At 38.5% G+C, this 23,465-nt stretch overlaps 1 protein-coding gene across 15 annotated transcripts in view; it reads left to right on the top strand.

Moving 5' to 3' along the window:
- The window catches only part of UTRN (utrophin), a 486,786-nt gene that overhangs the window by 229,677 nt on the left and 233,644 nt on the right, over positions 1 to 23,465 (top strand). For all 15 annotated transcript variants that reach the window (XM_046669467.1, XM_046669473.1, XM_046669465.1 and 12 more), the window contains 4 exons: positions 899 to 1,113; positions 3,807 to 3,924; positions 10,611 to 10,816; positions 12,663 to 12,817. In XM_046669467.1, the coding sequence (XP_046525423.1) occupies positions 899 to 1,113; positions 3,807 to 3,924; positions 10,611 to 10,816; positions 12,663 to 12,817 (694 nt within the window). The remainder of the gene's footprint in view (positions 1 to 898; positions 1,114 to 3,806; positions 3,925 to 10,610; positions 10,817 to 12,662; positions 12,818 to 23,465) is intronic.

Raw genomic sequence — 23,465 nt, 5'->3', positions numbered from 1 at the left:
AAAGAGTTCATCCAAATTGATAAGGAAGGAGATAAAGAACACAGTTAGAAATTATACCATATTTGGTTAAAAAACATGAAAAATGCTACTCTCATTGGCAATGAGAAAGTCATTAATTGAAGACAATGGTGAAAGATATGTATTTATCTACTGAGAGGGAATATCGTTGGTCTGGGTGCAGGATGCTCGTAGATCCACACACTGCTGCTGGAAGTGTAAATTTCTAACTTGTAAGGAAGACAATTTGGCAATAAGTTTTAGGTACATTAAATGTTTTCAAATTTTCTGACCCAATAATTCTACTTTGGGACATTTATGCTAAGGTGGTAAGCAGAAATGTGCAAAATGCTCGACGCAAAAAGATATTCCTTGCAAGTTCTTTTTTAAAGGAAAATTTCAGGAGCACTCTAAGTGTCCAGCTGCAGGGAAAGGGTTAACTGAAAGTTACACATAGGTTATTACATAGGTATTCCCAGTGATCTTATTAAGAGTGACTAATGATCGTGTTATAAAGTTAAGTGAAAAAGAAAAGAAAATTAGGAATAAATTGACTTTATAATTAAGGCACACATCTTGATAGCATAAAATAACGCTCCTAATTTTCCCACAGTTGGTTTATTTTTTATTTTATTTTCTCTCGGTATCAGTGTTAGTTACTTCCGAGTTATTGCTGCCCTAGACTATTGTGAGAGTGTGTGTTGAATTGGCTTTATGGCTCTCAAAGACAGAGATGCTACAGGAAATACCACTGCCATTTCAGCATGAAAAAATAAACGCCTCTTACAGTATTTTTACTTTAACTAAATTTTATGTAAATACAGGTACACACGTCACCATTACACCACCACAGTCACCATATCCTGTTGATTTACTAACACTGCTACATTTTTTATTTCAGCTCATCCTAGTGTCCAAAAGGTGGTGCTAACATCATCTGCATCAGACATTCCTGCTCAGCCTCCTCGTACTTCGGAAATTTCACTTCCTGCTGATCTGGATAAAACGATAACAGAACTAGCAGACTGGCTGGTATTGATCGACCAGATGCTGAGGTCCAACATTGTCACTGTCGGGGACGTAGAAGAGATCAATAAGACAGTTTCCCGAATGAAAGTAGGTGCACGGTGTAAAGGCTTGGTATGGAAATACCACAACACAGAGGGAGACGAGATCTGTTTGGATCCCCTTTGTTTATCCTAAACTCTGGGAGAATGAACTTTAACATATTCTTGATCTGTCAAATGACCATCCTGGGCTAGCTCCAAAGAGTAAAGCTTTTCTTGCATTTGTACTGTTTTGGTATGATCATGTTTACCAACGTGAGCTGCAGTCTCAGGGTATTTTTAAGACCTAAAACGGGTATCATGAATCTGCCACATCAGTATCAGTGTATGCGAGTGTCACACTTCATGCCCAGGGTCACAAGGCACAATTTCCTGAAGTGCCTTTTCAACTTATGTTTCATAATGAGCTGACTTGTTTAACTGCTGACTTTAGAAGTGAGAATCTCCTGACTATGATTTTACACACATACCATCTAATATCGATTTGTACAGTTCTTTTTCCATGTTCAGTGTGTGCTAGGTTCTGGGCTGTGTGTCGTATAAGGATACTGGAAAGAATATACTAGATAGAAATTGAGAGGGTACCATAAAATAATAAGAGCAGCTCTTGCTAACTTTGGTGAAGTGCTTAACGTGTGCTGCTTATTTCTCTAAGTATTTTACATATATTAGCTCATTCTCTTTCTTGATCTTGTGAGGTAGGCAGTGATTTTATCTCCAGGTTACAAATATGTGGAAACTGAGGCAGAGGCGCTGACTGCGTATAAGCAGACAAGTGGCTGCGACAAGGCCGAATCTGGTACAAGCCGCAGAGCGGGTCCAGGTGGAGCCAGGATGAGGAAGGGGATTACTTCTACAAGGATGGAAGGCAGACTGTGTGGGAGTTTGACATCTGGAGACAAAGTAAATGACATTCCTGGTATAGGGAAGAGAGGGAATGAAGACAGGCGGTGGGGAGCATGTGGAACACTGGGTCAACATTTGTGCGATAAAGAAGTGTAGTGGAAGTAAGATAGTAAGGGCAGCTGAGGGTCACCTTGTGAAGGAGCATGTGGGCTACGTGAGGCCCCTTGAGCTTTTAGTCTGTAAGCAACTGGCAAGCATCTTTTTTCCTTTTCCTTTTCTTTTCCTTTTTTTTTTTTTTTTAAGATTGGGATCTGAGCTAACATCTGTTGCCAATCTTCTTTTTTCTTCTTCTTCTTTTCCCCAAAGCCCCCCCAGTACATAGTTGTATATTCTAGTTGTAGGTCCTTCTGGCTCTGCTATGTGGGATGCCGCCTCAGTGTGGCCTGATGAGTGGTGCCATGTCTGCACCCAGGATCCGAACCAGTGAAACCCTGGGCCGCCTAAGCAGAGTGTGCGGACTTAACCACTGGGCCATGGGGCTGGCCCCTCTTTATCTTTTTTAAATTGTGGCTGGAGACTGGTCATAACAATGCTCTGCTTTAGTAAGAAGACTGGGGATAGCACAAGAGATGCTTAAAACAAGGAAAAGAGCCCTGTCTGAGTGGCTAAGATGATGCTATTACAATTAGTGGAAATAAGGAATGGAAGAAATGGAATGAGGAGGAGGGTTTGATTGATTTCGTTTCAGGTATGTTGTGTTGCGAGACTCTTGTGCCATTTAGAAGGAAATGATCAGCATTCATTGAAATGTCTCTGGTATTCGGGGTTAGAAGTTGTGAGTAATACCTTTAGAAATAATATTTGACACTATAGGAGTAACTGAAGTCTGAAAAATTAGTGAATTCATAAAGAGGAAAAGCTGGGAGAGAATCTTTGCCACGCTATCTGTACTTGTTGGAAATTGTGTTTTCCAATCTTTATGGCTATTTATTAGTTCTGTTCTTAAAACACACCGTTTTCATAATGTTAACTTTTCTCCCATATTTATCGGTACTAAGATACAAACTTTCTTGAGCTGCAGGTTTTCATGTCTAAGATTATTTAATTGCCGTTACAGTTGGCCCTCAGTATCTGTGGGGGATCGGTCCCAGGACCCCTGTGGCCACCAGAATTCGCCAGTGCTCAAGTCCCTTATATAAAATGGGTAGTATTTGCAAATAACCTCCTCTCTTATACTTTAAATCATTTCTATATTACTTATGATATCTAACACAATGTAAATGCTATCTTAATAATTGCTGTAGTATATTGTTTAGGGAAAAATGATAAGAAAAAACAGTCTGTACGTGTTCAGTAAAGATGCAACCATTGTAGCTCTTTCCATCCGCGGTTGGTTGAATCCAGCGATATGGAACTCACGGATATGGAGCGCTGACTGTATTCCAATCAGCGTTTTCCTAATACCTCACCCCGGTCCCTGGAGGTGACATTAATTTGTGTTCCTGTCTGATGTAGGACAGATACGCAAGGCATGAGCAGCAGAAATCACTGCTAATGTTTTCAGATCATTTTTTAGTTTTCAAAAGGATTTTCTTCATTTAATCTCCTCAGACTTGATAGAGCTGAGCTGTGAGTGTTTATTATTTCTTTTTGTGCAAACAAAACCCAGAGAGGTAAAGAGCCTCGTCTGGGGACCCAGGTGCTAAGTGGGAGAGCTGAGATTTGAACTTAGGTCCCCTGACTCCAAATCCTGCACTCTCTCTGCCACATCGTGATGCCTCGGTGTCCCTTCTAGGAGGAAAACAACCCCAGCTTCCATGTCGGCACGTCAGTTTGCTTCGTTAGTATTCTTACCACGTGGCTTATCTTATCTTAATAATCATTTCTTCTCGACAGATCACGAGGGCTGACTTAGAACAGCGCCACCCTCAGCTTGATTATGTTTTTACGTTGGCACAGAATTTGAAAAATAAAGCTTCCAGTTCAGATGTGAGAACAGCAATCACAGAAAAATGTAAGTTTTTAAAAAAAATCATATATCACGATCCACTTTCCCTGAAAATGGTAACACACACACATTTTCAAAGATTATTCAGAAATTAATATTATTAGGCATTTGATGCTCTTTACCTATTAATAGCTGGCCTGTGGTGTAGTCGTGAAGTTCGGCATGCTCTGCTTCTGTGGCCTGGGTTCGCAGGTTCGGATCCCAGGGGTGGACCTACACCACTCGTCAGCCATGCTGTGTGGTGGCGAGCCACATGTAAAGTGGAGGAAGATTAGCATAGATGTTAGCTCAGGGCTAATCTTCCTCAGCAAAATAAATAAATAAATAAGTAAAGCTTTCCCTTGTTTTTTAATTTTTGTGAACATTGTTACAATTCTCTTATGAATCCCTTAAAGTATTAACATCAGTGTCTTTTAACTCCTCTTCTTAAAATGCATTCCACAAATATTTATTGAGCAACTGCCATGTACCTATGTGCCTGGCAGTAATTTGGAAATACTTTAGTTAAAAACAAAATAAAACACAGGAAAAAATAAACATGTAACACAACCACAGCTGAGATCCCTGTTTCGAGTTTGCTTTCTGGCTTAAGAGCCTCTGTTAAATCTGTATGGCATACAAAACAAAGTCTGAATTCTCAAGAATGTCCTCTCGGGGCAGTCACAGTAGTCTGCTCGGTCACCCCCTCTCCCTCTGCAGCCCTCGGCCCCGCCTGCCGCTGCTCTGTACTGTATGTATTCTCTAAGACGTCCTGACATTTCTTAGTCACCTTACCTTTCTTCACATTAGTTTTTTCCTCTCAACCTTTTCTCCCCAGGTGAAATTCAACTCAGCAGCTAAAATGTCACCCCCTTGGGAAGTCTTTCTCACCCTCTTCCAGTCCCTGGTGAACTGTATTTTCTGTCTTTGCTTCCTGCTGTGGCCTCTTCCCTCGTAATTTCACTGTGGATCTTACAGTTCCTTTAAATCTCTCCCCTCCATAGATCGTGAATCTTCACCTTCCTTGCTCTGGGGCCTCCCACAATGCCCTACTTAATAAATATTTGTGGCCGAATATAAACTGGAAGGTATTTTACTACCTTGCCTAGTATTTCTGAGGGGAGAAAGTCAACTATTCCTCCTATAGAAAGTGTGTTTTGATTTCAAAATAAATGTGATAGAGACAAGGTTATTATAAGGGATGAGTAGGCAGAAAACTTTGTGTCTCGCAATGTTGATTTAGTTTTACTAAAGTAGCCATTTTCCTTCTTTCTCGCTCTTTTTATTAATTGATGGATTGCTTGTGCCCATTGTGGAGGTCTGGATTGATCCTGTTTCCTGCCACGTGGCAGGGGAGCTGCCCTGCTTTAGCGACACCAAACTATTTACAAGGCCGTCTCCAGCTTCCTTTTTCTACTGTCTTAGGTTTTTTTTCTATCACCTCTCTGTCTGTCCAAAGTTTCTTTTAAGGTTTTTTACACAACTTTCCTGCACCTGAATATCTTCCCTTTGCAATTTAACTCCCTCTCTGTGTTGTCTCTCCATTGGTGTGTGTGTGTGTGTGTGTGTGTGTGTGAGTGAGTAGAGGCTACATAGTCTTTGTTACTATTCATTATATCAAAAACCATTCTCAGCTGGAATTTACTGTCTATAGTAGCCTGCTCTTCACAGTTATTCACAAGGAATAGGATGATTTGCCTACTTTTACCATAAACCTGTGATATTTGCTGTCATTCGATGGCTTTGGTTTTATTCATTCAATGTTAAAGGATTCCATTAGTAACAGAATTGATTGTAAGTACTTTCTGTAACTTTTTTTTTTTTTTTTTATTAATGTTATGATGGATTACAAGCTTGTGAAATTTCAGTTGTACATTTTTGTTAGTCATGTTGTGGGTACACCTCTTCCCCCTCCGTACCCTCCCCCCACCCCCCCCTTTTTCCCTGGTAACCCCCGATCGGATCTCCTTCTCAATATACTAATTTCCACCTATGAGTGGAGTCATATAGAGTTCGTCTTTCTCTGACTGACTTATTTCGCTTAACATAATGCCCTCGAGGTCCATCCACATTGTTGTGAATGGGCCAATTTCGTCTTTTTTTATGGCTGAGTAGTATTCCATTGTGTATATATACCACATCTTCTTTATCCAATCATCAGTTTCTGGGCATGTAGGCTGGTTCCACGTCTTGGCTATTGTAAATAATGCTGCGATGAACATAGGGGTGCAACGGACTCTTGAGATATCTGATATCAGGTTCTTAGGATAGATACCCAGTAATGGGATGGCTGGGTCATAGGGTATTTCTATTTTTAACTTTTTGAGAAATCTCCATACTGTTTTCCATAGTGGCTGTACCAGTTTGCATTCCCACCAACAGTGTATGAGGGTTCCTCTTTCTCCACAACCTCTCCAACATTTGTCGTTCTTGGTTTTGGATGTTTTTGCCAATCTAACGGGGGTAAGGTGATATCTTAGTGTAGTTTTGATTTGCATTTCCCTGATGATTAGCGATGATGAACATCTTTTCATGTGTCTATTGGCCATATTCATTTCTTCTTTTGAGAAATGTCTGTTCATGTCCTCTGCCCATTTTTTGATCGGGTTGTTTGTTTTTTTGTTGTTAAGCAGTGTGAGTTCTTTGTATATTATGGAGATTAACCCTTTGTCGGATAAGTGGCTTGTAAATATTTTTTCCCAATTAGTGAGCTGTTTTTTTGTTTCAATTCTGTTTTCCCTTGCCTTGAAGAAGCTCTTTAGTCTGATGAAGTCCCATTTGTTTATTCTTTCTATTGTTTCCCTCAACTGAGGAGTTACAGTGTCCGAAAAGATTCTTTTGAAACTGATGTCAAAGAGTGTACTGCCTATATTCTCTTCCAAAAGACTTATTGTCTCAGGCCTAATCTTTAGGTCTTTGACCCATTTTGAGTTTATTTTGGTGTGTGGTGAAAAAGAATGGTCGATTTTCAATCTTTTGCATGTGGCTGTCCAGTTTTCCCAGCACCATTTGTTGAAGAGACTTTCTTTTCTCCATTGTAGGCCCTCTGCTCCTTTGTCGAAGATTAGCTGTCCATAGATGTGTGGTTTTATCTCTGGGCTTTCAATTCTGTTCCATTGATCTGTGGACCTGTTTTTGTACCAGTACCATGCTGTTTTGATCACTGTAGCTTTGTAGTATGTTTTGAAATCGGGGATTGTGATTCCGCCGGCTTTGTTTTTCTTGCTCAAGATTGCTTTAGCAATTCGTGGTCTTTTGTTCCCCCATATGAATTTTAGGATTGTTTGTTCAATTTCTGTGAAGAATGTTCTGGGGATTCTGATTGGGATAGCATTGAATCTGTATATTGCTTTAGGTAGTATGGACATTTTAACTATGTTTATTCTTCCAATCCATGTGCAAGGAATGTCTTTCCATCTCTTTATGTCATCGCCTATTTCTTTCAAGAAAGTCTTGTAGTTTTCATTGTATAGATCCTTCACTTCCTTGGTTAAGTTTATCCCAAGGTATTTTATTCTTTTCGTTGCGATGGTGAATGGGATAGAGTTCTTGAGTTCTTTTTCTGTTAGTTTATTGTTAGTGTATAGAAATGCTACTGATTTATGCACGTTAATTTTATACCCTGCTACTTTGCTGTAGTTGTTGATTATTTCTAATAGTTTTTCTGTGGATTCTTTGGGGTTTTCTATGTATAAGATCATGTCGTCTGCAAACAGCGCGAGTTTTACTTCTTCGTTACCTATTTGGATTCCTTTTATTTTTTTTTCCTGCCGAATTGCTCTGGCCAGCACCTCCAGTACTATGTTGAATAGGAGTGGTGAAAGTGGGCACCCTTGTCTTGTTCCTGTCCTCAGAGGGATGGCTTTCAGCTTTTGTCCATTGAGTATGATGTTGGCTGTGGGTCTATCATATATGGCCTTTATTATGTTGAGGTACTTTCCTTCTATACCCATTTTACTGAGGGTTTTTATCATAAATGGGTGTTGGATCTTGTCGAATGCTTTCTCTGCGTCTATTGAGATGATCATGTGGTTTTTGTTTTTCATTTTGTTGATGTAGTGTATCACGTTGATTGACTTGCGGATGTTGAACCATCCCTGTGTCCCTGGTATAAATCCCACTTGATCATGGTGTATAATCTTTTTGATGTATTGCTGTAATCGGTTTGCCAAAATTTTGTTGAGGATTTTTGCATCTATGTTCATCAGTGATATTGGCCTGTAGTTCTCCTTCTTTGTGTTGTCCTTGTCAGGTTTGGGGATCAGAGTGATGTTGGCTTCATAGAATGTGTTAGGGAGTTCTCCATCTTTCTCAATTTTCTGGAACAGTTTGAGGAGAATAGGTATTAAGTCTTCTTTGAATGTTTGGTAGAATTCTCCAGAGAAGCCGTCTGGTCCTGGACTCTTGTTTTTGGGGAGGTTTTTGATTACCGTTTCTATTTCCTTACTTGTGATTGGTCTATTCAGATTCTCCATTTCTTCCTGATTCAGTTTGGGGAGATTGTAGGAGTCTAGGAATTTGTCCATTTCTTCCAAGTTGTTCAATTTGTTGGCATATAGTTTTTCATAGTATTCTCTTATGATCTCTTGTATTTCATTGGTATCTGTTGTGATTTCTCCTCTGTCATTCCTGATTTTATTAATTTGCGCTTTCTCTCTTCTTTTCTTGGTGAGTCTGGCTAGGGGTTTGTCAATTTTGTTAATTCTTTCGAAGAACCAACTCTTTGTTTCATTGATCCTTTCTATTGTCTTTTTTGTTTCAATATCGTTTATTTCTGCTCTTATTTTTATTATTTCCCTCCTTCTACTGACTCTAGGTTTTGTTTGTTCTTCTTTTTCTAGTTCTGTTAGGTGTCGTTTGAGGTTGCTTACGTGAGCTTTTTCTTGTTTAGTGAGGTGAGCCTGTATTGCGATGAATTTCCCTCTTAGGACTGCTTTTGCTGCATCCCAAATGATTTGGTATGTCGTGTTCTCATTTTCATTTGTCTCCAGATAATATTTGATTTCTTCTTTAATTTCTTCAATGATCCATTGTTTGTTGAGAAGCGTGTTGTTTAGTCTCCACATTTTTGCACCTTTCTCTGCTTTTTTCTTGTAGTTGATTTCTAGTTTAATAGCGTTATGATCAGAAAAGATGCTTGATATTATTTCAACTCTCTTGTATTTATTGATGTTTGCTTTGGTTCCCAAAATATGGTCAATCCTTGAGAATGTTCCATGTGCACTTGAGAAGAATGTGTAACCTGCTGTTTTTGGATGAAGTGTTCTATATATATCTATTAAGTCCATCTGGTCTAATTTTTCATTTAATTCTATTATTTCCTTGTTGATTTTCTGTCTGGATGTTCTGTCCATTGGTGTTAATGGTGTGTTGAGGTCCCCTACTATTATTGTATTGTTGTTGATGTCTTCTTTTAGTTCTATTAAGAGTTGCTTTACAAATTTTGGTGCTCCTGTGTTGGGTGCGTATATCTTTCTGTAACTTTTTAACTGACCAATGGAACATTACGATAAATTTGTCCTCTCCTTAAGTTAAAAACGTAAGCAATTTATTGAAACTGATAAACAAGACAGCATTTTATTGAAACTGTTAAACTAGATAGCATAATCTCATTGAACAGTTTTTTTGAATTATTATGTGTAAGTATAATTTACAGTTTTCTGAACAATCTTAAATTAATAGCTATTATGGTTTACTATAACCCTCCATTAGGCCAAGAATTTTACCAAAAGGTCCCATTATGACTTAGCTGAAATGTTACCTTGTACTCCAGTTCTTCTTGGCCTGGTGCTCAACCACAGCCCTTCAGTCCGTCTGGCCTCCAGAACATCTTCTAGAAGTTTGTTTTTAGCTTTCTACCTACTGATTATCATTGGGTCATTGAGGATATTCAAAGCCCTTGCGTACTGGTACTTCTGTTAAGATGGTGAACGACCCCTGATGTAAATAATCAGAAGTCTAAGTTTCCTTAGATCTCTCTTTCCCTAACTCCAAGTTAAAAATGGGAAGACGAGAGAAGGGAGGGGAGGGAAGAGGAGGAGAGAAAGAGACAGAAGTAGAGAATAAAAGAAAGAGAAGTAGAAAGAAACAGAATAAAAAAGACAGAGGAAATGAGCCAATATGGATTTTTTTAGGATAAAGAGCTGCTGGGTACATAGACCTTGAATTTAATTGACTTTTAGTGTTTCTCTTGAACATATAAAAATACTACTTTTTAGAGTGGTTTCATGCTATGGTAAAACAAATGTGAAAAGTATTCTTAAATAGTTTGTTTTCTCTTAAAACCCAAGACTACCTTGGGGCATCTCCTGTGTGGATGATAAATGACTAAATTTGTGTCTTTAAGTTCCATCATCAAGTGCTGTTAAACTCTACCTTCAGCAAACTGGGTTCTGTAAGTATAAATTAGATAGGAATTTATTTTCTTTATAATTTTTGGTTTATCAGTTTATAATAGTAGATATTTTTATTGTGAGTATTTTAGTGTATTTAAAATAGAGTTTAGTCCAAGATTTTCTCTTCCAGAATGGTTTCAGAAATATATCAGTTGTACAATAAGGTAGACATGTATTAAAATTTCTTTAGAATGTATGTAGCAACTTGCCTCCTTTCTCTTTTCTATTTAAAACCTTATTTATGAAAATTTGGTATCAGGTCTCTTTTCCCTTTCCTGGTAGTTACTCTCTGGGTTATTTTTATGATGCCTCCCCCAGTGGAAAGGGTCAAGAACCAGTGGGATGGCACTCAGCATGGCGTTGAGTTGAGGCAGCAGCAGCTGGAGGATATGATTGTTGACAGCCGTCAGTGGGATGACCACCGAGAGGAGACCGAAGAACTTATGAGGAAGTACGAGGCTCGACTCTATATGCTTCAGCAAGCCCGAAAGGATCCACTCGTCAAACAAATTTCTGATAATCAGGTAAGATTCATTAGATATTTTTGGCATTATCGATTTGTTGGATGTGCTTTTTGTTCCATTGTTAACTGTAATTTTAAAGACCCGTGTCATGATATTTTCCCAAGGGCTTACAATACATATTGAAATTTATATAAAGGATTTGACCAGGAAGAGTTTTGAATAATTTCTGGAGGCATGACACATAGAAATGTACATGCATCCCAGAGTTACAGCTCGCTGACTCTTTGCAAGTGGAACACCTGTGAACCAACTTCTAGAAAGAGAACATTTTCAGGATCCCAGGAACCCTCCTTTTGCTCCCTTCCGTGTCTACCTTGAAGGTTATTTTTATTTATGAAATTCCCTGAGACTTTCATTTGAGGGCTACTGTAGTGACCAAATCAGGTAATAAGTAAGTTTAGCTTCTTCTAATACCTTTATAACCAAACTATTGTATCCATATCATCAGAGCAGGTACCTTTTTTGTGATCAGTTTGATTGTAGAGTTGATGATATTTAACATTTATGGTGTTTGTTTTTTTTTTTTTTTTAAAGATTTTATTTTTTTTCCTTTTTCTCCCCAAAGCCCCCCCGGTACATAGTTGTGTATTCTTCATTGTGGGTTCTTCTAGTTGTGGCATGTGGGACGCTGCCTCAGCGTGGTCTGATGAGCAGTGCCATGTCCGCGCCCAGGATTCGAACCAACGAAACACAGGGCCGCCTGCAGCGGAGCGCGCGAACTTAACCACTCGGCCACGGGGCCAGCCCCCATTTATGGTGTTTTTAAAGTGCTATTTTATATTCTCTCTACAATCATAGAAAGTATTCTTGAATTAGAGGTTATGATTGTTGGTTATACTTTGGTGTAACGTTTATTTGCCCTTCAGATAGCCTAAGATGAAAGTGTACATTTGTGAAGAGTATAATAAAGAATATATGAGAAACAAAATCTAAAACATCAGAGCATGTTTTCATTCTTCATACATGTAGACTTTCACGTTACAATTTAAAAAGCAAGTGGCCAGGTGTCCTGATTTCCCGGGTCATTCCTTGTGTTTATGGTATCTGCCGACTGTTTTCACCAAAGGACTCAACCGTAATAATCGGAAAAGCCCTGGATGCTTAACTAGAGGAATACAGTCAAAAGTGATGTCAATGCTTCACTTACCATATTCAGAATATTCTTTTTTAAACAACAGTATGGTTCTTTTCTTCTCATCCATCTTTAGGATGGATTTTTCTGCCAGTTGCTACAAAAAGCATTATCAGAACATTCATTTGTCATCTAGATTTCATGGGGAGTGTCTTGATCCAGGGGCTCTCAGAGATGGGAAAGTGTGTCCAGCAACCAGTGCCTGTGGACCCACTCAGCATCAGCTTAGCTGTTCAAGCAACTGTCAGGAAACCTTGCTTGGTTGCTTGATCCACCCAAATAGTTAACTTTGTGAACATATGTGGAGATGCAGGGGCAACAGACAGAAGACTTCCATATTGTCAGCCCCTTTCCATTTCTCCAGGCATGTAGAGAGGAACCCTGATTTCGTCCCTATATAATGTATGTTCCCTTAAGGATCAGACGTATAGCAGAAAGGATGAAAAAGACAAATGGCTTGAGGAAGTAAAGTATATCAATATATACAGATAATAATCTTTTAATATCATCTGCCACGTACCTGATCACTTTCTTCTTTTCACTCCCAGAATTATTTTTGTTTAAGCTTATATGTGTGAGTTTGTCCCATAATTTGTTTTCTTCTTTTGATATCTGGGTCTAAAACATGTTAAACCTACTGGTAGGACCAGTGTTTTGGTAATGTTAGTTACTGAGTGACCAAGTCTAACACTTACGCCTAAAATTACACCTTAGATACTGCTTCAAGAACTGGGTCCTGGTGATGGTATTGTAATGGCGTTCGATAACGTCCTGCAGAAACTACTGGAGGAGTATGGCAGTGATGACACCAGGAATGTAAAAGAAACCACCGAGTACTTAAAAACATCATGGATCAATCTGAAACAAAGGTAATGCTCAGTCCCGGCAGGTAAATGCACGTGGACAAGTTGAGAATTTGATTGCTTTGGCTTTCTCATGGAAACATGCCAAATCTTTGACTTCTAGAAGTCCATTTTATTATTATTGTTTTCTGTGTTTGCTGTGCTGAGTTAGTACTATCATGCAGAATGTATACTTGGCCATTATCTACTTGAATTTCTACAATGGAGTTTTTCTTGAATAAGTCTCCACTTCGCCAGTGATCATTTTATGTGTTCTATTTTCTGACTCTTCTCGACATTCCCCAGAGTACATCTTGTAGTCCTCGGATGGTAAGGAGCCCTTAGGTATTTACAGATGCGTTAGGGTAATATGATCCCTAATGGTAATCAACACAGTGTGCTGTTGGCCGGATCATCCTCGGTTGAGGCTGAGAACACATGGATCCAGCGCTAGACTCCTGAAATATACGATGTGTGTTTAGGGCTTCAACTAATTTATCTTTTCTTTCCATTGCTCTGTCTAATCAGTATATTCAGAGCAGTCTGAAATAGCATATGTGTTTATAAGAGAGATTTTTCTGTCACTTGAACACCTGGGATTTGAGGAACTATAAACAGTGGTTAGCATCTCTTTAAGATTGCATATTTATATTCATCGTCAGTAAAAAAGTGTTTACTTCCTGCATAGCACCGGGAATGCCTGTGTCTAAATGAAATTGTGGCTTCACACACATCTTTATATATTCAAATGCAACTGCCTGAAAGCTAATTTGACATGAAAACATATTTATTTTGCAGTGAATAAAATGAGTAATATTGGAACACCTTATGATATATATTACTTGTAATAAAGTATGGCCAACCGTTCAATAGCAGTTTGACATGGAGGTGTTTTATACATCTTTAGAATGTCATTTTTAGTTCGAATCTCTAATGTCGATTTTCAGAAAACTCAAAGAAAAGATTTATGAAGCAGTTTATGACCATGAATGTGTTGCTGTATACACCCAGGATTCTGGAGGAAATAAGACTGGAGTAGCAAATAAAAACTTCAAAGTAGTTAAAGCAGAATATAGTAATACAGAATATGTAATACAGATCTTTCTAGCATTTTAGGACAACTGTTTTCTTTTGTTGTAATAAGTTATTTGGATATACTGAGGATCTCAAAACTGAGTCAGGACAGGGAGTGAATTTAAAACAGCTTTAAAGTGCAAACTTCCAATTATAAGATAAATGAGTCCTGGGGAAGTAAATGTTCAGCTTGGTGACTCTAGTTCACAATGTTGTATTGTGTATTTTGAAAGTTGCTAAAAGTTCTCATCACAATTAAAAAATTTGTAACCATGTATGGTGATGGATGTTAACCAAACTTATTGTGCTGTTCATTTCACAATATACACATATATCAGATCATCATGCTGCACGCCTAAAACTGATGCAATGTTACATGTCAGTTATATCTCAATTAAAAAACCCAGCTTTTACCCTAAGAGAGATAGTCCCTAAGCATACTTTATCTGTATGTTTCCAGAAATTCCATATATGAGAATTATGACTTTGTTTTTGTTGTAAACAATACGAGAAAAATTGATCACTTAGGAATGTGTGGCCTCTTTATTTAGCACCTCCAATTCTTCTTTTCACTTTTACTTTGTAAATATTTTAAGACAGCCTACAGCAGTAGTTAGATTAGATGGAAGAGGCAATTAAGAATGAATTATATTCTAAGGTGATCTGTCATTTATCCTAGCTGAGACAACCACAGCGTCCCAATTTTATGATAGTTACAAGTTGTTGTTCTTATTTTCTTTCTGCGTTTTGGGAGAAATAGGTACACCTATTAATATTTAGACATGATTTAGGCATATTGTCATCTATAAAGCGGGGGAGAATACAACAAAACTGTGGCTCATGAGATCCCTTCATGAGTGACAGGTGGGGTTTTTATGCCTTCAGAAGATTTTCTCTTTTAAACGCAATGATATTTACAGTTTTTAACTGTTCTAATTGGAGATCTTTCTATAACATGCAAATCTTTCCATAACATGCAAATCGTTCCTTATCTTCTTAAACAAAGTATGTGAACCTATATTAAATGTTTTTTGAATTCTTGCATTATTGTTGTAAAGATAGAATTAAGGAACTTTAAGAGCTGTGTGTGACCTTATGGTTTATCTAAACCAGGGCTTCTCAAAATTTTTTCATTATCAGCCCCCTAAGGAACTTGTTTAGATCCCACCCCCAAGAAATTTTAATACCACAGGTATACTATGTATTTGTTTCTGTACTTGATAGTTGTGCTTTTTACATAAAAAGAGTAAATTTTTCTTCCAACCTCCTCTACCCCCAGAGAGCCACGTATCACCTCCACTGAGACTGCAGGGCCTAATCTAATGCTCTCAGGCTTAGAGAAGTTCAATGACATGTTCAAAGTCACATACCACAGCCAAGGTGATATTTTCCTATGCTAAATTATGATAATGCTCTCCATGCTCTGAGTTCTGAAGAAGTGGTAGTAAATTTATTCAGGCTGCTATGCCTGATGAGATTTTGTGCTTTGTTTTTGGTGTATACATTTTATTGAGTGTCAGCGCATTGTCAGGCACTGTGCTAAGCTCTTCACATGCATTTTTTCTATTTAAATCTCACAACAACCAGAGGAGACCAGCCAGCATTTTCATCCACGCTGTGTCGGTGAATAAACTGAAGTACAGAGATGCAAGGGGATGCCCAAGATCACACAGCTCATTCCGGCAAATCTGGGATTGGAATCTGAACCTTTTTAACTGTGCATTCAAGCCCTTACCATTCTTAAAAATGGTTTTATTTTTCTCCTTTGCTGTCAGAACGTCAGCTGTTGCTTCTGACTGCTCTGTGTACCCGCCTCTTGGATCTGTCTGTCATTCCACTTACTGTTTCTTATCTATGTTGAGTTTAGAAACCAGATCTGATTAAAGATATGGGGGGCCTCTGCTAGGAATATTACGCACTTCAGTCTGGGACCATTGTGTCCGCTGTAATGCCGCCGAGAGGCCTTATACAGAGCTGCTCCCTTATCTCCCAGCCGTATTCTGATATGCATCATTGTTAGCCAAATTCTGGAGAAGTGAAGGGTTATTATCCTTGCACATGGGACGCTGTTATTGTGGCATAATGTGTGAAGTTTGATATCAGCTTTCAAAGAAACTGTTTTGTATGAATTACAATTGATCTAAGTAATTTGGCCATTCACAGTTGCGGGTCCACCATCCCTTATCTACAAGGCCAAAATCCAATACGCTCTGATAACAGAAAGCTTTGCATTGACATGAGGCTATTTATTATAGTCTTTGTAACTCAGTGTGAATAGCCTAGCCCTAGCTGCAGAAATATTAACGTGTTTGCTGCCTCAGACCCTACGTGGGGTTAATATGTCATATAGATACATTCATAACAATAGCTTTCTGATGTACAAAAACTTCTTAATTCTGAAACACAACTGGCTTGCTGATATTTTGGATTCTGTAAACAATAGAACCGTCTCTAACATTTTTAATTCATTGACACATCCTGACTACTACTCTTTTCATCTGTGAAAATTTTTTTCCCTACGTCTCTTAATGCCAGTTAACAAATTTTTTAGTGCAAATTGAGATAGTGATAGTTGAAATGTGCTTATAGTAACTTTTAGTGTGGATGCCTGATTTGGGTGTGAAGTGGCGTTTTAGCCCTGGAGTGCCCGGGTGTGTGCATATGTGTATGTGCACACACAGACTTGCATACGTACATGTGCATACATATAATTATCTATGCTGAAATATTGTAAAGGAAACGATACAATGTAACTTTATGCTATAAAGAATATCTTGTAGATGATTAATTACTCTGTGTTTTTCTCTTTGCCATTATCTCCCAAAAGCCATATTTACCTTGTCTGTGTTAAGGTGCTTCCTGGTTTGTACAGGCAGCACAGAAAGCACACGGGCTGTGGTCTCTTTAATACTTGATTAAAATACAAACTTACGCACTTACCATCTGTGTGAACCTTGAGCAAGTTATTTCAACTCACTGAGCCTCAGTTTCCTTGGTTTTAAAGTGGACAAGGTATCTAATGTCCAGGATTATTGTGAGAATCAAAAATTAAGTTCTTCATACGTGGTTGTGTGCTCTACAAAAGGGTAGCCAAATTATCATCATCTGCTCTGGCATATTATGTCTTCTTTGTAAATCCACTGCCCTTCAGTCTGTTTTACAGTATTGTCTGTAGTTAACTTAGCAGAAGGTTGGGTCATTTTCATTTGTTTGTTTATAGTCATTTTGAACAGTCTCAACTTAATACTAATGATAAAATAGTTGCTTGTCTGTTTTACTGAATATGGTATAGACCTTATAAACGTTTAGTACTGGATGAAATTTCTTAGAAAATGTCGTTTTCTTGGTTTGTGTCTTAATCCCTCCAGGCTGCTGTAATAAACTACTGCAGACTGAGGAGCTTATAAACATCAGAGATTTACTTCTCCCAGTTCTGGAGGCTGGAGGTCTGAGATCAGGGTGCCCATGGGGGGAGTGAGTCGCAGACCTCTCGTATCCTTACATGGTGGAAGGAATGCAGGAGGGCTCTTGGTCCTCCTTTAGAAGGGCGTTAATCTCATTCCTTCCATTATTTCTGTTATGACTTTTTTAGTAGAGATTGTTTATCGTCCTTACAGATTAGTAAAAACGAAGCGTTCTTCTTCAGCATTTTTCCATTGTTCGATTTGGTCAGTTCCTTTTAACAATGATGGGTAGGAGACACTCATATTGGATTTGTGTCCTGTGGCCTGAAATCAACCAGACTCAACTTCTGCGCCCTTAAAATGAATGCTGTAGCAGCTGTCATTCCCAAATCAATGGGCTTGGATGAAAAGTACAGACAGCCTATCCTTCCAGCCTGTACAGCAGTGTGAGGTTCAGAGATTTGGGCCAGTCAACTTCAATTTACCCTCTCAGAAGCCTCCTTCTTTCCCTGAAAGTCACCTTTACTTTTCTACCTGTTTCTTTCATTTTCATTGCTAGCATTTCGTTTTTGGTTTCCCTTCTGAGCTGGGAAGGAAACTGGCCAAGGAGAAAAGTGTAAAAATTATACTCTTCTGTATTTTCCTCTTCTGCTATATTATTTTAATATTTCAGATATGATTTTATTGCCTTTAAAAAGGAATTTTACGAACAATGTCTTTGTGTCATCTACATAAAAATGTTAACGTCTTCATTTTGTAAATATCAAGCTCAAGTATGCAAATATGTCTCCTTATATTAAACTCCATTTCAGACAAGCGGAAGGACCAGTGCCTGTAGTGTTTGTTTCTGCTTTCATTTGTTCCTTTTTGCATTAATTAGTGAATTAAATGTGTATTTATTTAGCCTCCTACTTGTCAAATTCTGTATCAGCCCTGAAGAATCAACTATAAACAATGCCCTGTGTCCACCCCCAGGAAGTGCCTTTCATAGGGAGAGCCAGGTAGTAAAGTAAGAAAATTGTAGGTGATTATTTTGGAGGAAAAGGGGAAATTAAGGAGGTGCTACATAAGAGAAAAACTTTTTAGCTTGGGTGAATTTAGGAAGCATGACCTAGAAGGTGGTGTTTAAGCTGATACAGTTTAAAAGGAACCATCCAAAAAAAATTCCAGAGTGCACAGCAAATGTAAAGTCAGGAGGCAGGAAAGAACATAGAATGTGATCGAAGTATAGAGAATAAAGGGGCAGGGGCTTGAGATGTGGGAGAAGATGGAGACAGAGCCCAGATCGTGCTGAACTTCGTAAGACATGGGGAAGGAGTTTGGGTGTTATAAGAACAAAGGAAAGCTATTGGAATTATTAGGCAAGAGAGTGACACAGTCTGATTTGTATATGTTAAATTTAATTCCTCTGGATCTTATACAGAGAATAGATTGTAGGAGTATAAGAGAATCATTGTGAAGACCAGTGAAGAACCAGCAGTTGTGGTCCAGGTGAGAGATGGTGGTACCTGGGCTAGTGTGTGCCAGCAATGGTGGAAAAAAGACGATGGCCTAGAGAGATACTTTGGAAGTAGAAAAGATGTCTTGATGGGTTAGATATATGGTTTGAGGGAGTGGAAACAATCAAAGATGGCACGTTGTAAAAAGATGAGTGGTGGTACTATTCACTGGGGAAGGCTGTGGGGTTTTTTGGGAGAGAAAAACCAAGAATTGGATTTTGATATGTTCATTTGAGATGCTTGTTAGATATCTAAGTGTATAGGTCATGTAGGCAATTGGGTATGTGAACCTAGAACTCCAATATTCTGGGCCTCAGATATGAATTCAGGAGTTCTCAGTATTTACATTGGGGGTAAAATCTGGGGTGAAATCACTAGGAAAATAAGTAAAGATGGAGAATAAAGAGGGCACTTGACTGAATCCATAAAGCCTAGAGTTTGGTGTTGGAGAAGAAAAGAGAAGACAACAAAAGGGACTGAGAGAAAGCTTCCAGTGAAGTAGAAAATCCAGGATTTGTGGTGTTCAGAAGTGGAGGGGAGAGAGCATTTCTAAGAGGGAATTGAGAGAGGAGAATATTTCTAAGAGGGAATGATCCACTGTGTTGAATTAGGCTGATAAATCAGAAAAGGTGACATAGAACACCATTTATGAGATTCCATGGTTTGGAGGTTACTAGCGGTTTTGAAAAGAGCAGTTTCAAGGGAGTGATGGGGCTAGAAAATGAGAAGAAGGTGAGGAAGTAGAAACAATTTGTGGAAAAAACATTAGAGAAGTTTGTGGTGAAGAGTGACAGAGAGACTGAGGAGTACCTGGAGAGACTGAAGGGTAAAGAGAGGTGAATGATTGTCTTTAGCTAGGACATGGTAAAGCATGTGCGTGTGCTTGTGGGATGATCCAGCAGAGGAGAGGCTGATGATGCAAGATAGAGAGCACAAAGAAAGAGGAAAGAGGAAAGCAAGTCCTTGAGTAGACAAGAAGGCGGCATCTGGAGGATTGAGTTTGGTAAGAGCTGGGATGCGTTTTCCACTATGGCAGGAAGGACAATGAGAAGATGAGTACAGATGCATGTGTTGGATTAGTGGTGGGAAGATGAAAGATTCCCTGTGCAGTGACTTCTGCTTTCTTTATGATCCATGGGGCATGCTGTCATTGAGTTGGAGGTGGGACTGAGGAGATTTGAAGAAAGAGGATCAGATGTAAAATCAGAATCTTGGTGGGTGGGACAGAGAGCTTCCTAGGAGAACTTTACAGTATTGCTGGGCAGTGATGGGAGCGTGTGGTTTATAATAAGAAATGTAAAGGAAAGATAGCCTTGTGGTAGTGTTCCTTAGCAATGTCCCTCTACTCAGAAGCAAGTAGAAAGACTGAAGATGAAAAAGAGAGAGACAGGGCACAGGAAGGTATTTGTAAGGGAATGGAGACAGGGATTGCCTCTAGTCCATAATGGTGTCTGACGTGACCCTTTTCCTGGGTGGTGCAGTTGCTCACTAGAACCGCGGCTTGGCAAGCAGATCTCGAGTTGGATTTCAGACTCCACTTACGTTGAGGCAGTGAGAAACCTTGATGACTATATGCAGGGACCATGGACCTGGCCATCAGTATATGAACATAATGGATAAATATCTTGTGCTTTGGGGGAGTACGATCTTGCCTGGAAGTAGCAATGGGAAGCAGGGAGGAAGACCCTTATTCCCACTGCTCGTCCCGAGGGATATAGAGTCTGAGAGAAAAAAGAAAAAAACTTCATTAAAAATTTGCAGATGAATTGATAGCCCTAGGGAAACCAATTCCACTTTATCTTAAGGTGAAGGGCTTGATCTGAGGGGTTGGGGATCTAGAACAGGTTTCTGGGCTTAATGGAGGAAGAACTTTGAGGGTGGACTGGGACAGATTAGGAGAGGCGCAGAGTCGTGCTGGAGTTATGGTCCAATATTGGTTGGCCAGTGAAGCCCGGATGTCTGACTTAGCTAAAAGGAAAATAGTTTGTGGTGAGATAAATCCCCTAATGGAAATGCCTCTGTGGTCTTGACTATCTACGGGGTGGATGTGGGGGTGGGGGTTCCTCTCTTGAGCTTCCCAAGTGGTGTGGCATCAGCAGCTTAGAACAGTCTGCTCAAGTCCCCTGGAGTGAAAGACCGTAGGTCATTGGGGATATCTGCAAGTGACTAATTCTTTATTAAATTGACTACATTTCCTCACAGCATGGTTTAATACATTTTCCAGCTAAATGTTATTTATTTACCAAAGAACACAATTACCTTGTAAAGATACCCATTAAAAATCTTGAAGAATTGTTTCATTGTATGTTTTCTACATGCCACTCAAACTACTGATGCTACTATTTTCCACTGTAGAAGAGATAAATATATTTCATTTTGTGTGACTGTAAAGGTCACCTTTTAAGTATACTGAAATTTAGCAACATGTATCTATGAGTTTCTTAAGGTGCTCTTTTCCATTGAAGTAAAAAAAAACAAAGAAACATATGTATCTATTTGTGTTCACTCTTTTGACCAATTAGAAGCACATGCACATTCGATTAAACAATATGTCTTGTAGTTTAAAAATCAAGTATTATTTCACATCTTTAAAATAACATTTAAAAAAGTCAGTTGTGGGTGGCCATGTTTTGTTATGCTATAAAATAACTATAAGCTGTTTTGTAGCATATGATAGTTGCTTTTGTACCAGAAATCTCTTTACAAGCTGAGTTTACGTTTTAAAAATCCCAATTTCCTTTAATATAAACTATTATAAATCTGTCGCTTGTGTTCCTTAAGCCTTTTATGAGAAGCTATTTATATTTTCAATCTGCACCTTTTCTTGCACTAAAGAATTCTATGGTCTGTTACTTCTGTTTTAAGTAAGAATTTTTATTTCTGTTGAAGTTACCCTTCTAAACTTCAGATGTTGTATCTTTTAGATTTTCAGCCTATCCTTGTTCTTTATGATTTATGAGTTTAAAAAGATTTTTTAAAAGCCTTCTCTGCCTTTGTCTAGTAGCTATAATTTCCAAAACTTTGAATCGCTTTTTTTTCTATAATACTACCCCTTCCCCTGTATTCTCTCATTACGTTTCTCAGGACTTCCTCTAGCTCTGTTCTGATCTTTCTTGAGATGAGCAACCAAGACTGCCAGATACAAACTGCATTGAGAATCAGACTCATGGAAATTTGGTACTGCGTGTGAGCCTAGGGATCTTCCACAGTAATGCCGCCTGGCTCTTTTGCCGTCTGTACACTACTTATCTGTTCCCACCAGTAACATTTCATTTACATGCAGTGATGCTTAATGAAGCCGAATTTGAAGCTAGGGAAAGGGGCGAGAATGGAGGAACTCTTCTAGCAGGTTTTATAATCTGTGTGATGGATTATGAAGTTTTAAAAGGACCCCTGGAGATTCTGAAATGAGCTCTTTACTCATCTAGTCCAAGCAACTTATTTTAAGGATGGAAAAAAAAATTGGAGATTTGAAATGATTTACTCTAAGCCAGGTAAATAGGAAATGGCAGAGGTGGTACAATTAGGTCGATTTCTTGTGAGAGGAGTGCACACATGTCATGAAAGGTAATTTATTAGCCTGTGTGATAAAGTGTGCATACACATTCCTGAGCCTCTAATTTTAGGAATTATTTTTGGCCTTATGGTGGTACGATAAATCATGTGAAATTCTTTGAAAATGGATAAATGATTCCTATAGTATCCAGTATACCATACTCTAGTGTTGGATCTAACTTAAAAAAAGACTAAAATGTGTGGTGTGGAGAACTGATACCTTTGAGCTATATTCTATTTGAAATTTCGTATGAAATTATATTAATTTTGAAAATCAAACTATAAATTAATATATATACACTATGATTATAACATTTTAAAATGTATATTTATTATAATATGAAGATAACTTGGATTGCTATGAATAGAGTTTAGTTTTAGTGTGTTTATTATTTTTAGTTGTTGACTGTATTCATAATAAAAAAAATCTGACACCAGATACATGTGAACTTAAAAAAAATTCTGCAGGACATTTATTAGCAAATTGCACATTTGCATGCTATAAGCAACATTAATTTCCTAGTATTTTACTAAATTCACATATAACGTTAGGGGAAATATTATTTATTGAGTGTTTACAATGTCTTGTATGCTTATGTGTGTATACCTCATTTTCTTCTTAAAATATTGCAAGAAGGGAGATGTTATTCCTATGTTTGTATTAGTTTGTTCAGTAAGTACTTGTTGAGTTGCTACTGTCTGTAGGCCCTGGGGCTACCAGGTGCACTGAGGATTCAGAAGCTTTCAACAGATAAGAAAACAGTCACTTTGAGTCATGATTGGAGATGTAATGAGGTAGGCAGAGTAATGGTACCCAAAGTTGGCGAGACTATCTTGAATCATCTGGGTGCGCCCAGTTCCATCACATGTGTCCTTAAAAGTGGAGGAGAGATGCAGAAGAGTGGGTCAGAGAAATGTGATGTGAGGACTCAACCCAGTACTGCTGGCTTTGAAGATGGACGAGGGGTCCATGAGTCAGGGAATGTGGGCGGCCTCTAGAAGCTGGAAAAGGTGAGGATACGGATTCACCCATAGAGCCTCCACAAAGGAATATAGCCCTGCTGACAGCTTGATTTTAGTCCAATGAGCCCTGTGTCAGAAACTAACCCAGAAAACTGTGAAATAATAAACTTACGTTGCTTT

This window comes from Equus quagga, chromosome 8, assembly GCF_021613505.1.
Source record: "Equus quagga isolate Etosha38 chromosome 8, UCLA_HA_Equagga_1.0, whole genome shotgun sequence".
In the NCBI taxonomy this organism is placed as follows: Eukaryota; Metazoa; Chordata; class Mammalia; order Perissodactyla; family Equidae; genus Equus; species Equus quagga.
The sequence above is the reverse complement of the archived record's forward strand: the minus strand, read 5'-3'. Positions and strand labels throughout refer to the sequence as shown.